General features: G+C 40.6%; 1 protein-coding gene across 1 annotated transcript; it reads left to right on the plus strand.

Moving 5' to 3' along the window:
* Positions 1–687: 687 nt before the first annotated feature.
* On the plus strand, positions 688–16206 carry slc1a1 (solute carrier family 1 member 1). The gene is made up of 12 exons (XM_037113079.1): positions 688–979; positions 4967–5107; positions 7737–7829; positions 8053–8167; positions 10050–10092; positions 10257–10352; positions 10762–10946; positions 11889–11996; positions 12624–12746; positions 12918–13112; positions 14730–14864; positions 14982–16206. Exons 1-12 carry the CDS (start codon positions 880–882, stop codon positions 15220–15222), a joined length of 1575 nt encoding a protein of 524 aa, XP_036968974.1. The 5' UTR covers positions 688–879; the 3' UTR covers positions 15223–16206.
* The last annotated feature ends 1206 nt before the right edge of the window (positions 16207–17412 follow it).

Raw genomic sequence — 17412 nt, forward strand, 5'->3', positions numbered from 1 at the left:
ATTTCCTGGTTGCGTCACCAGATATTTACGCTTACGTCACGATTTCCGCCACCCAGGCACGCGAAAGTGACTATCTACGCCACGCGATTCTTTCTTCTTTTTTTTGGGCATGCAAAGAATCTTGGGATATGTGAGGCCACGAAGGATAGTAGCGGTGCATCTTCCAAAAGGAGGGAAAAGAAGGCCGCATTTGTGGGCTGCATTTGGAGGAGACCTTCGGATTGGGACAGCCTTCGTGCGGCGTTGTGGCGTAATTTGCCTTCAAATGCGGCCCCCGAAGGATGCAGACCCTGAATTGAGACACAGCATGTGTGTTTCCTTTGTTTCAGGAAGTTGAGGGGTGGAGCTGGGTCCTCATCAGTGATGCAACACACCTGGGCAGGCTGGGGTCAGGTGGCTATAAATCAGACCTACAGGATTCTCTCTCTCTTTCTTGCCCTGACTTTGCCTACATACTGACTACTGATAGACATAATGATATTATTTCACTTAGTTAATTAAAACCTTTTGCATTATTTACACACTATCTGTGGTCTCCCTCTTTTGTAACATACTGTTGAGCCAGGTTGTGACACTGGTGTCACTCATAAAGGAGAAAATGTCAGAGACACCTTGTGTGGGGGAAGGGTGACTCCTTATCTCCCTCCCTCCCTGCCAACTCTCTCTCCCCAGTACACACACACACACACACACACACACACTCCCTCCCTCACACCGTCTCTAGCCATCAGCAGCGTCTGTCGGCTGCATCCTCTGCTGTAGCAGCGGCTCCTCATTCCTCCCCTGCGTCGTCTGCATCTGACATCCCGACCGCAGGAGTCTTTTGTGTCTCCACGGGGGCCATTGTTGTTCCTCCTTGTCTGGATAAAGAGCAGCACCATGGACATGATGGGGAACAGAGAGCGACGAGGCGTGAATTTCAAAGGCTTGCTGAGGAGGAACTGGCTTCTGATTGCCACGGTTATATCAGTGCTGCTCGGTATGTGGAAGCCCCCTTCATGTCCGTTCATGTATGCTGAGAGAATGAGATGCTTTCTTCATTGATGCCATTTTCCTCCACTTCTCTTTATTGCTGTGCGTATGTCCATCCCTCCCTCTGTGTTTTACCATTCACTCTGCTGTCACAGTGGAGATAAATCAGCCTCTTTAACACCAGCCGCTCACTGCCTCAGTACAGAGCAGCAGTGGAGGCTGAGATGTGTGTTGAGGAGCAGCACACATGCTTTGGGCACCATCATTATATTTCATTGAAAGGATGGAGGACGTGTTACTGAGTGTGGTGTTATAGGAGGCAGAGCCTCTGTCCTCTCCCTGTGTCTGGACGTGTCTCATTCAAACGTGACCAGACTGAGGGGACAGCTGATGTGAGGAGTCCCAGCACTGAGGCAGCAGCTTCACACACTATCAGCAGGTGCTTCACACAAATGGGCTAGAAAGGGTTCAACATTTTAACTGCACTGCAATTATTACATGTTGTTTCTCTTCGTATTACTGACCGGTGGAACTTCATGTCCCCTGTTACATTAATCCAGACAGTTTGTTCTATCTGCTTGCATCGCTACAAAAATATTGGTTTAACGATATGAAAAAGGAAGAGTTAAACAACATTGGAAATAAATGGCTTTCTATCTGTGAGTGAGCTGAGAGAGCAATGTAAATCTCATGCCATTGTTGGGGGTGCAATTAGCCTAGCTTACCATAAAGACTGGAAGCAGGGGGAAACAGCTAGCCTGGCTCTGTCCATAGATATTTTTTCTCCTTTCATGTATCAAGTCTGGCTGTTTCTTACTGAGTAGTTCAACTCCTCCTGAAATGACACTTGTTATCAATACATTTCCCATTAAAGGAACTGTTCACCCAAAAATGTAAATTCAGTCATTATTTCAGCAATATGCTGATGAAAAGTCAGGTGAAGTTTCATAGTATAAGTCTGGGACATGTTTATGAAGTAAAAAGAACTGAAAACAAAATATAAAATGACTCCATTTCTCTGCATAATCCAAGTCTCCGTAGGCCCCACTATACCAACCTGATTTGATGTTATTTACACCCTTTCATAAGATGAAATTTTCACTGTAGCTTGCTGAGCGGAAAGTGTTGGCATGTACCTCAAGTAACTTTCGGAAAGAGAGCAAATAAAATGTTATGTTCCATCAACTCCCACTTTATTGTTATATCATGCCCTTACGTAGTTACAGATTGCACAGGCAAGGAGGATTTCAGTCAGTAATTTCGTTTTGTTTATTTTTTGTCTCTGAGTTTCTGGGTTTGTGCTTTTATCTTAGATGCATGTCAAAGTAACATTAACAATGGTGTATACAATTATTCAAGTCTTACACAACTCGCCTCGGGTGAGATACTGAAACCCAACTTGCTCCTGCCTGCTGTACCACGGGTGTGTAAGTGGATGCGTGAATGGATGTGTGAGTATCATATGGTGCCTTGGAAGAAAATGCTGTGTGGTTTTGAAGTTGATGTTGATGTTGTTGATGGAAAATCAGAATTAATAATTATAAACTTAATTTCTAGAATTCATTTGAGGACTGGAGTTATAAGGTGTTTGACAAAATACCTTAAACCATACCACACCATACATAAAATGTGCAAAGGTGAAAGGTGAAAACATGGCTAAGAACCAACAGTTACAAACTAAACAAAATAGGACCAAGGACTGAGCCTTGTGGGGCACCACATGTTGCTTCAGGGCCATCACTGAAACTGACCACTAATGTTTTTATTATGTCACATCTTTGTGAAAAAAATGCACATGGCAAAAGTTATCCTTTCAAACTAACAGTGACATGGAATGGAACGTAACACTGACAAAAAAATGAAAAGAAATGGAAAATGATAAGTGAACTATTTGTATAAAGTGAACAGTATTATAATATGCTTCAAACACAACAAGAGCCACTCAATTTGTACTTTGGACCCATAGCGGCAATGTCTGCTTACCCTCCTACAGACATTATCACGTGTCCTGAGTTATACTTTTTATTTTCAGCCAATTTCTAATAATATGTTTTAACAAAATAATTGTTAGAAAGAACAACGTGTTTGTAAGCTGAATGATCAGGAGACATGAAAAGTGAAAACCAGAAAATAACAAGCAGTAAAGGCAGTAGGCTGGACGAAGTGGGCAATGACCCCAAATTCCCAGGATCCCCAAAGGTTCTAAGTTCACTGAAAATTTAGAGGTCTTGGTGATTTAATGAATTGCACATTTGGTACTTTAAAAGGATTTTTTGGTCATTCATAGCATTGACAGAAAGCCAGCGTCTTGATTTTGTCATTGGACTTAATAGTTCCCCATGTTTGCCCTCTTTCATTGTTTTGAACTAATTTTACTTCAAGATTGAGTCTCAAAACATCATCAGAGGGCTTGGAGGAAGTTGCATGCTGCCTGGTGTTTTTATAAAATCATGGAGTCTGACTTTCAAGCTTTACAATTTCACTGTTGAAGTAAGGCAGGATTTATAATCTGACCCAGCAGGCTGCAGACCTGCTGTTGCTGATATGCACTCGGCTTAGTTTTACAAATGTAATGATGCGCTGTGTTGTGTTATATTTTATATTGTGTTGTGTAAGATGTCTTCTGAAGAAAGCAAGACTTTGTGAGCCCAGAGGGGCACCAGAGGAAAAGCAGAGAAGTGAATCATCAAAGTAATGCATAAACATTCATCGACAGAAATGTAATAACTCATAAACTCTTGTATAATAAACTTTTGGACAAATGACACATGTGACCTGAATGTAAACACATGAAGGTTAACCTATTCTAAGTTTTCATTAGTGTATAATCGCCTGAAACTTAGAACAGGTGTGTTTTCGTTACCTTAGATTGCATTTGCATCCACACAGGGAGCAGGTCCCTATCCATGGAGTCTGCCACCATTTTTCTACAGTAGCCCAGAGAGGGCAAACCAAACACTGGGCACTGGTGGAAGTATCAAACAAGTCATGTTTTTTGGGGGTACTTTTTCAAGTCTGTAATTTAACTTGAATGACACCGTGTTATCTACTTTGTTACTTTGAAAAACATAATTGAGTACTGAGTTCATATCTAAACCTTTCATCTAATATCATCCATCATTGTAGCCGGCATGACTTTTCGATCACAGGTTGCAGGTAGCAGGTTTGGAGATGTGACCATGACCACAGAGTCAATTTAGATTGAAGATTTGGGAAACAGAAACCCCTTTAAAATAAATGTCTGCCTTTGTATTACACATCAATCTACAAAAATTAACGAGTTCTCTGAGTAGTGTTTGAGAAGAATATTTTGTACTTTTGCTTCAGTATTTGTATCAGTAGTTTTGCTTGCCATTGAGGAATATTTCAGTAATGTAACTGTACTCGTGGTTGAGTTCTGATTTTCAGAACTCTCTTTCTACCACTGCTCCAAAGAGGACCTCTCATATTTTTTGCTGTTGCAGGGTGAATAATCTGGGCCCAAAGAAAGGCACAAAAGGACTGTCTATAAACAATAATTAGTCAGGGGTGTGTTTTGGGCATAACATAATTCAAACCAATCAGAGTGTCATTTTCCATCTTGTGCACCTGGCCCGTAATCAGCAGCATTCAACTTCACTGAGGGACAGGTATGTGGTGAACCCACGCCCTCCACCGTCTCCCACTCTTATGTCCCATCTGCCATTAATCAGAGTTTGATTTTTTTTGTGATGTAAACTGCGTTACCTACAGCGACCCCCCCAGCAGCAGAAACAAGAAGTGCATCTCCAGTACCCATTTACACAAGAGACGCAAGATTGGGACTGGGCTGCATCACATCCACACAGGCCGGTGGAGGTCACACTTTGATAGATCAGTGTGGATGGTTTGCTGTGTCATCTCATGACTGTTTACCGCTCTGCGATCAAAGGGCTTAATGTTATACATTTCTTCAGCTGAAGTGAAGATTTTTTTTTTTTTTTCATGTTTTGACTTCTCTCTCCTGGTCTTTCAGGGATCAGTTTGGGCGTCGTGGTCAGAGAGTATGCGTCCCTGTCTCATCTCCACAAGCAGTATTTTGGCTTCCCAGGAGAGATCCTCATGCGGATGCTGAAGCTTGTCATCCTCCCGCTCATCATTTCAAGCATGATAACAGGTAACTGTAATATGTTGTTGTATGTCTTACCATGTGCTGCAATGACAGGTACAGAGGTGCATTAAAAGGAATTTGGATTTGGAAAAAAAAACAAAAAAAACAAAAAAAAACTTTGACCCAAATCAAGACAATCCTGACATATTATGTTCATACCGAACCATTCTGACACACACACCTTTCATGTACTCAAGTACTGTACTTCTGTAAAATTTGAAGTACGTGTACTAAACTTGAGTTTCCATGTTATGCAACTTCTACCTCTACTTTACTACATTTCAGAGGGAACCTTTAGTCACTGCTGGTTACTTTTCAGATAACCCTAGTTCATGTCCAATCAAAACCATGTATTTTCCAATCTGGAGATTTTGAATTTCTCTGGTTCCAATTCTTGTTGGCTAAATTAAATTGCTCAACAATATACATATGTGTCATTAAATGACCATTTTGCATCACCAGGGTTCAAGATTCAAGATTTAATTTTATTGTGATTTCTCTCTCTCTCTCTCGCTCTCTCTCTCTCTCTTTCTCTCTCTCTCTCTCTCTCTCTCTCTCTCTGTCTGTGTGTGTGTGTGGTATTCAGAATTAGCACAACCATCAACAAGCAGCAGTAATAGTAATAGTACCTACGCATTATTCATTTCAGATGAAAATATTCAGCTTAACAGTTTGAGTGAAAAGCCGAGTCTTTGGAAAAATGTCAGAATATCTCAGTATTTGGTTTGTCCCCATTTTGCTTTAATGACAGCGTGCACTCGAGCTGGCATGGACTCCACAAGTTTGTGTAAAACCTGCTGACTCATGTTGTCCCGGCAGGATGTGACAGTGTTCCACAAAGCTTCTTGTGATGTCAAAGACTGCTTGGCTTTCTCTGTCTTCGAGTGCCCCCATAAATATTCTTTGTTTTGACCGTGCTGTATAAAAGTGCAACACATTTCTCTGCACAATGAGCACTTTTATGTTTATAAGCACATTTTGCTGATATAACTTACAGACTTGGAGGCTAAACTTGTATTAGATCCTTGACTTATAGGTCGTATTGATTACATTTTTATGTTCAAAATAACACATCTTCAGAGCTTGTAGGAAGATGCAGAATAAAAGTCTTTTTTATCATTATCAAACATTATTATGACTGTGAATTAATCATAATTTTTTATTGTTCGTTGGGTCCAAAATGATGATTGGTTGTTTTGTTTGCCTTGTGTAAGAATTCTGAAAACAAAGTTTGTCAGCCAATAGTATAACACGGTTGGTAACACATGGTAAACTCAGTCTCAACAGTCTTGATAGGAAAAAATGTTCTACAGGATGCACTCAGCATACTATACTATTGTCCTAATGTTAGCTTGCTAGCTTTAGCAACATCAACATAGTGTTAGCAATGTTAAAATTAGCTAGTGTTGGCAACGTTATGTAACAGTTTTGCTAGTTGATGGATAAGTCACTTTTCCCTTTTTTCCATGTCTTACATGATATCAATGAATATATTTGGTGTGTTAACTTGAAGGCGTCATCTTGTGCCCTGCAGATTTGCGATTCACTTTCCCCCTATTTTTTGACAGTGACCAAACAACTCAACATTCAATTGAATAAGAGATTAAAGATTAACAGACTAAGTGATTACTTTTCAGTCCAAATTTGCAAGAGGAGTTATTCATGGCTAAGAGCTTGCAAGCTACTAATGTTCAAATAAAATGATATTGAAAGACAAAGCGTGACAGAGTGTATTGTATGCGTAGCTGATAGCAATGGCCGATAATAATTTTATTCTAATATGTGTAAGTACTGCAGTATAAAGAGAGTACACACTGAGGAATACTATCCACTGATGGTAGAAGAAGACAGTTTGTCACTCCAGAGCTGCATTATATCTTCTCTGACTAATCCCCTCACCTCATCCACAGCAGTGTATGAAGGCTCCCTGCTGAAATGGAATTAGGCCTACAGCATAAGCTTTTCATTCTGATAGCTGCAGACATGAAGCAATTACATGGAATATTTCACAGGAACTTTAGTGTATGGTTTGCTTGTGATGAGCATTTTGTTCCATTGTTTGTCTCACCTGGGTGTTCAGGATTAGTTTTTTCCACCTGCATTTCCCGGGAGTGTTCCCCCAGCTGTGCACCATCATTGCTCACTGTGTGCCACCACTGGGGTTGTTCGACTTGGATATAGTACTAGCAGCCCGTAAAGGTTTAATGCAGTGCGTCCTGCAGGGGGAACAGTAGTTGAAATATCGTTAATAACTAAATGATTTTTGTAAAACATTCCAGTTAAAGCGTTGCATGATCACTAAATATTTAGAGCACTGCATCCACATTTCAACAATCTACAAAATAAAAATGGTAGGCCGAGTGTAATTGTTGAGCTCTACTTTCATTTAGCCACTTTTATGCCCACTGGCCTAATATCTTAAATGTAGCCCCTAGGCTTAAAGGTCATGTTGACTTTCTCTTCACCTGCAGTGTGCCATGAATGCTGGCTGGCATGTTAAAGGCTCAATCTGTACATTTATTTCTACCAGATGAATTATTCATATTCACGTGCAAATGTGAAATAGGCTCCAGAATCTGCAGTCTTGTCTTGCCTTGTTTCAATTTCAATTAAACATTGTGCTTGTTGCCCACAGGTGTCGCAGCCCTGGACTCTGAGGTATCAGGAAAAATCGGTTTGCGAGCTGTTATATATTACTTCTCAACAACCATCATTGCAGTTATTCTCGGTGAGTGATATTTTCCCTCACACGGGCCTCTTTTTAATCATGTAGGTCACAGTAACACTGTATTTAAATTATGTTCATTTACATTCGGTTCAGTTGGTCTTCAGTTAAAACACTCCCACGGCATTCTGTTACAGTGGTGGTTGTGATTTGGGGAAAAAAAAACAAAAAAACTGTTGAAGTTATTTTGTCATCACAGCCTTCTAAACAGTCCCATCCAATGTAGGCATTATCTTGGTGATGACCATCAAGCCGGGAGTCTCTCAGACAGCTGATCACATTGACAGAACTGGAACCACGCCCAACGTCACAACAGTTGATACCCTCTTGGACCTCGTCAGGTGACCTCTCGGCAGCCTCATACCAACTACAAACTTCCTCATGACCATCAAGTGTCAGCTTGTTATGATGTTTGAATGAAACAGACTTTCCTTTGTAGCCCAACAGTTGAATATGTGACTGGTGGCTGAATCTCCTTTCTTCTAAGTCCTTTAGAATAAGTTTTAATGCCTCCAGACCAGCTCCAGCTCCACCAGCTAGTAAACAATAATAATGATAATAATAATAACAATCATAATAATAGTAATAACCATTTATTTCTATAACACCTCTCAAAACCAAAGTTACAAGGCGCTTCATAGAATATAGCATCTCACAGTTCAACAAAGGCAAATGAAGCGAATGAAAATGCAATAAAATCAGATGCTTAATAAAATACAATACTGGTGCAAAGGGCAGTAAACAAGAAATATAAAACACTGAGATAAGACAAAACACAAAAATAAAAGCAAGATTAAGACTTAAAAAAATACATTATGCAAATGCTTGTCTGTGCAGGGATGTTTTTAAAAGCTTTTTAAACTGTGGCTACTGACTCAGCTGCTCTGACATTTTAGTGGGAGTTCGCTCCACAGTATCGGGGAGGGAACCGTAAAAGCACAATCCCCCCCTTTGTTTTCAGTCCGGACCATGCTACCAATCGCAGGATTTGGTTCGCCGATCTGAGGAGTCTTGGAGCAGAATGAGGGATGAGTAGATCTGAAAAAGTTTGAATTGAATTCTCTAATGGACTGGTAACCAGTGTAGATCAGCCAGGACTTGGGGGGTGGGGGGGGGGGGGTTCTCTGTGTTGAGCTGCTGTATTTTGTGCTAACTGTAGGCGGGCAGCTGCTGTGTTGTTCAGACAGGTGAATAATGAGTTGCAGTAATCCAGACGGGAGAAAATGAGGGTGTGGATGATTTGTTCAGCTATATTTCTGGGTAGCAGTTGTTTGACCTCAGCTATATTTCTCATTTGCAAGTAACAATTTCCAACTAGACGGTTTATGTGTTGAAATAAGTTCTGGACCTTTGTCCAGTTCTTTTTTTATCATAGCTGCCTCCTGACCGTGTCCCAGCGCTTCCCTATTTATCTGTGTCTCCTGCATTTCTTTGTTATCTCATCTTGTTAAATTGTACACATTGTAAAATGATGGCCCACGATTTCAGACGGTCTCCCCCCAAATGCATTCCTGGTGTTAGATTAAGTTGTAAAACATGCAAAGTGACAGAATTAGGTGTGAAAAGAACGAAAATGATATACCTTCCCCTGCTTCTACAGCGTCACCCCCCCGGCTAATCACTGTACAAAAGTATCGGGATCATGGTGTTATCTGTTTCAGATCAAATCAAAACGTGTCATCAAGTCAGAATTTAATGACATACTGAAAGGTTGCATCAACTCAAAACATTCCATCCATTCCAGCTTGGACGTTACATTAATTCTGAAAGTGACATCAACTTAAAGAATTACAGTAAGTCTGACATTGATGTCAGCTTGAAAGATCGTCCACTCTGAAACGGCCCAAAAAATATAGTTGAATGTCACATAAATTTGAAACGACTTGTACGTTTATTTCACCTTGAAAACTGAAAACAACTCAGAAACTGAACTTTGACATTGACTCTGAAAGTTGGATCAACTTGATATGTTTCATTGACTCAAAACTTTACCTCAACACTGACATTCAGCTGTCAGGATCGGATTTTTTAGGATCTGTAAGATGATCTGAAAGCTATGTAGCGTACTGTGAGGTTCATATGTCCAACCCTCAATTTTTTTTTGTTTTTTTTGTCATGGCAATTGCTTGTGTTCAACAGTCATTGCAATGGCACATCTGTCAAGGGTTGACTGTGGTGCACAGAATTGTCTTGAACCTGAATCTTGTCTTTTCTGATCAACAGAAACATGTTTCCAGAAAATCTGGTGCAGGCTTGTTTTCAGCAGGTAGGAAAATTCATCCATCATCCATCCAAAATACATCCATCATTCATCGATGTTCCACCCTCTGCCCACGTTACTTGAGCCCACATCAGTGGCTGGTGGGTATACAGTATGTAGCCATGTGACTATAACTCTAATCTTGTGAAATGTGACCAATTGCACTGTAGTACAAGACCAAGCGCAAAGAACTTGAGCCTCCGAAAGCTCCAGCAGACACCACCACGATTCCGCCTCTCACAACTACTATCATGGCAGTGGTTGAGGTAGGTGTCCACATTACTCTGTTCTTTTCATCTCCAGTGGTAAATAACTCATTGCTTGCGATACATTATCTTGTTTATGAAACACGCGGAGCTTTATTCGCACCTGTTTCTCCTGACGTTAACAACCATTAACATGAAGACTTTAATCTTTACAGTGCGTCCTTGTTGATCCGTCTGCCGCACTTTACGTTTCATGTTTCTGCACCTGGCAACTGATGTCTGATCTAAATGCATCAGAGTGCATCATGAGTCATAGGTAGCCATGGGTCATTGGGCTGTAATCCTGTAGAAAACATTTGCACAGCTCATCAATGGGTCTTTAGAGTCAGCTAATGTGGTTGTGAGAGCAGCTTCCTGGCCTGGTCTTGGTGAGCTGAATGAATCAGTTCTTTGTCTCCTCTCTTGGCAGAATATAACCAAGGAATATCAAATCATTGGGACATATTCGGATGGAATCAACGTTTTGGGGCTTATCGTGTTCTGCGTTGCCTTTGGCCTTGTCATTGGGAAGATGGGTGAAAAGGGCCGTATCCTCCTGGAATTTTTTGATGCTCTTAATGAGGCAACCATGAAACTGGTCCAGATCATTATGTGGTATGTATAATGTAAAGGTATGGGGCACGTTCTATATGGGTCCAGAACTTGTGTACCTGAACTTCCACTGAGATGGAAAGATGATCGTTGATTTAGACTGAAAAAAAAAAAGGCTGTAACACACTTTGTTAGAAACAAAATAAAATCTCAACTCAAGGTTCACTTAGTAGCTTTTTCCAAGGTTTTCAATTGCATCTCATGATCTTTATCACCAGACTGAGCTACTAGGTCTGGGCAAATTCTATGTACTTTCCTCAGTTAAACCAAAGTGTTGCATTTATATCTTTGTTGAATGTATCAGTAATAAAACTGCATGTTCAACAGTGATGTTCTCTGTAGGACTTTCAGGTTGCCAGTTGAGAGAGTTTAAAGAAGTTTAAAGTTTCAACTACGCTTGAGTTAATATTACAATATTTACTGAAAAAAAGAATAAAGCAGCATCAAATGAAAGTAATCAAATACAGTGGCTTCAGCAATACCCACCTGAGCTGCTGTCCCTGAATTGAATGTTGAAGCTCAATACAACAGCTCAAACATGACTGGAAACCTAGTAGTGGGTTGAGTAGCAGAATGCAAAAGTGTGTTGAGTTGGACAGATTGCTTTACTTGTTCAACCCACACATTCAAACCCAATTTCTTCACACATTAAACCCCAGATTTTCATTAAATGATCACAAAAGCAGAAGAAACACAGCCAATAATAACAAATAATAATTTGAGAAGCTAGATCCACTGAACGTTTTTCTATTACGCTTTACAAAATGACTTTAATGATTATCAAAATTGGAATTTTGAATTTTAGTATCATAACTTTTATGTTGGTTGACTCATCAATAAATCAACTTATCATTTCAGCTGCGGTCTAAATGCACTTTATTTGCTCTAATCTTAGATTCTATGCCCCAAAGGACTCAAACATTCTGGTTTTTTTTTTTTTTTCAGCTACATGCCAGTAGGGATCCTGTTCCTAATTGCCGCTAAGATCATTGAGGTGGAAGACTGGGAGATCTTCAAGAAGATGGGTCTTTATATGGTGACGGTGCTGAGTGGGTAAGCTGTCCCATTACTCTGTATCCGCCTGTTCCAGACCCTGGGATTTATGGTTGACATTTGAGCCAATTCTCCCTCCAGTGATACAGTAAAAAGCTGAGCTCTGTGTAGGCTCTGATAAGGGCCAAGGACATTTAAAACTGCTCAACCTGCAGATGCAGTAATGAAAGCTTTGCTCATGCCTCTAAATCTAAGTGACACCATTAAAGACTGTACAGTAAATCCCTTCTAGTTAGGTCGCAGGGTTAGTCCAAGACTCTGAGTGTTCCTGTGACGGCATGTAATGTTCATGCTTGGTTGTATTGTTCTGAATGCAGAATTCGGTGCATAAGCAGCTTTTTCATGTTTAATTGTGACTTTAAATTATAGTGGATGCTGTTTTTGACATGATCATTGGGGAAAAGACACTTTAATGTAAAGTGAAATCTCTGTCCAATTATGACATTTCTAAACTTCACAACTCACACCACGGGTTAAATGGTATTTGACACCCACCACATTTTAGTCTGATGATAAGAGATATGAAATTGTATCTGTTTCTCTGAAAGAATATCATATTGTGCTTGTTATACAGTATATCTTAATCCTTTTTTACACACATTGTTCTGTAACACTTTTGTCCTTCAGTTTAGCTATCCACGCCACCATCTGTCTGCCACTCATCTTCTTTGTCATTGTGAGGAAGAACCCGTATACATTCACACTGGGAATGGCTCAGGCCTTGGTGACAGCACTCATGATCTCCTCCAGGTCAGAATCCCCTGATTCTGTGTATTCTAACGCTAAAGCTCTGCATACATTGCCTTAAAATGTGTAAACAGTTAAATATTTACTGTCGGGACCACATTTCATGTCTATAAATCAGAACGACTGTGTGCCATCCCATAAGGTCAGAGTAATAAAGTCTGGCCTGTCTTGCAGCTCCGCCACCCTGCCCGTCACCTTCCGATGTGCCGAGGAGAACAATCGTATCGACAAGCGGATCACCCGCTTCGTCCTCCCCGTCGGTGCCACCATTAACATGGATGGCACAGCGCTGTATGAGGCGGTGGCTGCCATCTTCATCGCCCAGCTGAATGACTATGCCCTGGATGTGGGCCAGATTGTTACCATCAGGTACATCGCAGTTACTCAGGGCCACTTCTAACTGCAGGTTATGATAGGTTACAAAATACAACTTATTATACTATAAAGTTGTACTATTGTACTGTTGACCTAGAATGATTATACCTCGCCCGTGAAACAAAAATACATAAAATGCTGAAGCCAACGTGGAAAACTACAAACATAATAATATGTATCATATAATAATATAAGTCAAACAAAACAACCAGCACAAGAAAAACACATTCAATTCCAGGTTTTAGGTTGAAGACTTTGGTGTCAGTCAAACCTTTGGGCACAGAATTCACTTGGTTCAGGTTAGCTCATGGTTTGACCCTAATTTGGCCTAAAATAACTGCTGCCCGTCACCTTCCAATGTGCCGAGGAGAACAATCATATCGACAAGCGGATCACCCGCTTCATCCTCCCAGTGGGTGCCACCATTAACATGGATGGCACAGCGCTGTATGAGGCGGTGGCTGCCATCTTCATCGCCCAGCTGAATGACTATGCCCTGGATGTGGGCCAGATTGTTACCATCAGGTACATCGCAGTTACTCAGGGCCACTTCTAACTGCAGGTTATGATAGGTTACAAAATACAACTTATGATACTATAAAGTTGTACTATTGCACTGTTGACCTAGAATGATTATACCTCGCCCGTGAAACAAAAATACATAAAATGCTGAAGCCAACATGGAAAACTACAAACATAATAATATGTATCATATAATAATATAAGTGAAACAAAACAACCAGCACAAGAAAAACACATTCAATTCCAGGTTTTAGGTTGAAGACTTTGGTGTCAGTCAGACCTTTGGGCACAGAATCCACTTTGTTAAGGTTAGCTCATGGTTTGACCCTGATTTGGCCTAAAATAACCACTTTGTTAAAGGAGAAGAATTTAGGGGTATCATCTAGTCTTACTTACTGGGTGTAGACTTTTAATATAAAGCATGTCATTGGTCACATTTTCCCCCTTCCTTCTGCTGTCTGCTGGTAATGTTATCAGAACCCCAACAGCTACATGATACAACCACAACAACAAGGTGGCAGCTGATACCACTTCTTTTTGGGCAATTTAGCAATTGATGCTACACTATGCAACACCTTCGCGGGCATGCAAGGTTAAATGCTGCCCAAGATGATTTTGGTTAAGGACATGCAAAGAAGCCCGAGTGGTTATTTTTCCATAATATTTCTCCAGTGTCTTGGAGACAGGTCTGGCTATGTGAGACTACCCCTCCTCTTACCCTACCCTTTGGTGGCTGCTAAAAGCACTAAAAATGCTAAAAGCCATTTCTTGTTTGGTTTTTCCCCGCTGGGCTACAGTAGAAACTTACAAGCAGAAGCATACAATATGACAGACTTTGCCGGAGAGGACCGGGCCCCCTCTCTTATATAAAGGTTCGTTCATTCTAAAGTAATGAAACAACAATAATTCATAGTTTCAGGTGTTTAGACGTTAATTTAAACATAATTATAAATATCATACTACTGCCAATAGATTTTCCTTAATCCTACACCGGACCTTTAGATCTGATGATGTTGATGTAATGATGATGATGATGATGATGATGATATATGAGCCACTGATGGGCCAAACTGTGTCTCCTTTTTTCAGTATAACAGCAACGGTAGCCAGTATTGGAGCAGCAGGAGTCCCTAACGCTGGGCTTGTCACCATGGTAATAGTCCTAACAGCTGTTGGATTACCTGCAAGTGATGTCACTCTAATCGTGGCTGTGGATTGGCTGCTGTAAGTTCATCAGTTGACCTTCTATTGGGATTGTTCCCCTGTGTTTCTTACTCAGTAGTTGAAATTCTAATGAATTCTTGCAGTGCTGTTGATTGAGTTTTGAGTGGTGCGTTTCAGGGACCGGTTCCGTACGATGATCAACGTTCTTGGCGATGCTTACGGAGCGGGAATTGTTCAGAAGCTATCCAAGAGGGAACTGGAGAGGATGGATCTGACATCAGATGTGGACGTCGCTAACCCCTTCGCTCTGGAAGCCACTTTGGATGACGATGAGTGCGAGAAGAAATCCTACGTCAATGGAGGCTTCACCGTCGATAAGACAGATGCAATCTCCTTTACTGAAACCTCCCAGTTTTAGACTCTGGCGGGCTCAGAGGAGCAGAGAAAGTGCCACGCTGCTATGGATGTGAAATGGAAAATCCATCATGTATCAGAGCCATGACGAGAGATGAAATCTATCCAACCAGACCCATCCACGCTCAGACATCAGCAATAGCAGCCTCCATTCAGCTTATCCAAGATGATCACCTTCCATGTCGGACATTTACAACCACGACTAGATAAAAAGTGCTTCCTTCTTAAGCTCAAATTGTGCCAAGATTAAGAAAAGTCTGTTTTCTTTTAAGTAAGAGCGTGTTCTTTCATGCAAAGATGCATTCAAAACAAGAGCTCTGTGTGTGTGTGTGTGCGTGTGCTCACGTATGAAGACCTTTTTTGGATGTGTCCATGGTGTGTATGTATTTTACGATAAAGAAAATGTCAATTGAACTCAAGTAACAACAAAAATCTGAATGTGAAACTTTGATCTGACTTCATTTGCTCCTTGATTAGCCAACAATTCACTGAAATGTCTGAATGATCTTTTTGGTGTGGCTGTTGTTGAATGTCCATGTCCCATAATGCACTGCTTGTATATCTATCTATATCTGTATATTTAAACTGTGCCAAACATATGAAGAGGTTTTCCACCAAGTTGCATGAAGCAATATGTTAAAGAAATGTTAATCGCTGGCTGCAGACCGATGTTTTTATGGAGACTTCACAGAGACTGGAGGTTGCTGACGAAGGCTCGTGAAGTCATTGAACACTGTGAAATTTGAGGACATTTTTTCAGATCCAAATCACTAACTTGCATTGATTCTTTGCAAAGTATAATGATTATAAAAAAAAATTGTCTGTGTTTGAAAAGAAAGAGGTGAAAATGTGTGAGCATTACATATCCTAAAATGTTCCTAACTGAATTGTCACTTAAGGGATTTATGTCACTAATCAGAGTGTCTTTTTGCTACTATATTTTCACTGTGTTATAGTTTGGAAATATGTTTAAATGCTCTTAAACCAATGGCTCCGTAGTGTTAGGCTTTCATCCGTAAAACAAAATACTGCAGGTCATGGCACTTTTGTTTACACAAGATGTGAAATCCTTAGGCACATTTTGTTGGAAGATTTAGTATGACATTCTAGAATATACACTTTCAAGCTTTTCTTGCAGATTGAGACAACAAGATAATATCAGTCTAACGGTTGTGTGTTAGGAGGCTTACTCTGAAGTCCCGCCAATTTTCCTCGTGGTACTACTGTGTGCGCCACTGTTGCAAAGACAGCATTAGCAATATAGCTACTGCTAGCAGCGTGGCTACCATCCACAGCAAAAACAACTGGCTTATTTGATAAACCTTTGTCTGGTAGTGACTGAAGAGAGACATTAATTTATTGATCCTGTTTGAATTGTCTCATGAATCATACATGTTTGTTTGATGGTTTAAAAGATGATTCTCCGAGTCAATGAAGTCTCAGTTTGTCATCAAACTAATGAAATATAAGCGTGTGACAGTACTTAATTACAAAAACTGCACAGTCTTGATAGTTAAGTCGTCTTGTTAAACGTTCACCAAAACCTGTAACTTAAACACTGGAGAGCTGCTCCTGTATATTAGCAGCTCACAGAACTGACCAAATCTCCTTTAACATAAGTGCAGTTGTCAATTTGAGCAGATGTATTGTGATTTTCATCTTGTTTAGACCCTTTTCTTTGCCGAGATGGGGAGGCTGGTGACGTGCTGAGTGAGACGATGTAGTTCATGGAGCGCTTTTAAAGCAAAACTCTCACCAAAATGCAACCATGGGTCTTTTTGTAAATCTACCCGAGGCAAACTTTCGTTTAAAAGCTTAATTACAACGAAAGCGCCTCTTTTAAGATTTAGCGTATTTTCGTTTTCGGGTCGTTTTCGTGCTAGGGGCACTACTATGATCATCAAAATTGCTATTTTTAAAACACGAAGAGGGCTTGGCACAACATGAAACTTCACTCATACTGACCTTGAAGTTGAAAAAGGAGCCTCATATAAGAAGTAATACTAAAATCAAAAGCCGGAAAAAGGCACGTGAGATTTCGCGTGGATAGTTGTTGCCAGAGGACAGTAGGCTATCGGTGACCTGAGTGAAGACACAGCAGAACAGTGAAGAAGACCGAGAAGAGACACCTAAAGACATGGCATGGAGAACTGAATAGCATAGTGAAGCAAGGCTTATAGGATAGAGGATTAGG

The sequence above is a fragment of the Acanthopagrus latus genome, chromosome 10, assembly GCF_904848185.1.
Source record: "Acanthopagrus latus isolate v.2019 chromosome 10, fAcaLat1.1, whole genome shotgun sequence".
NCBI lineage: Eukaryota > Metazoa > Chordata > Actinopteri > Spariformes > Sparidae > Acanthopagrus > Acanthopagrus latus.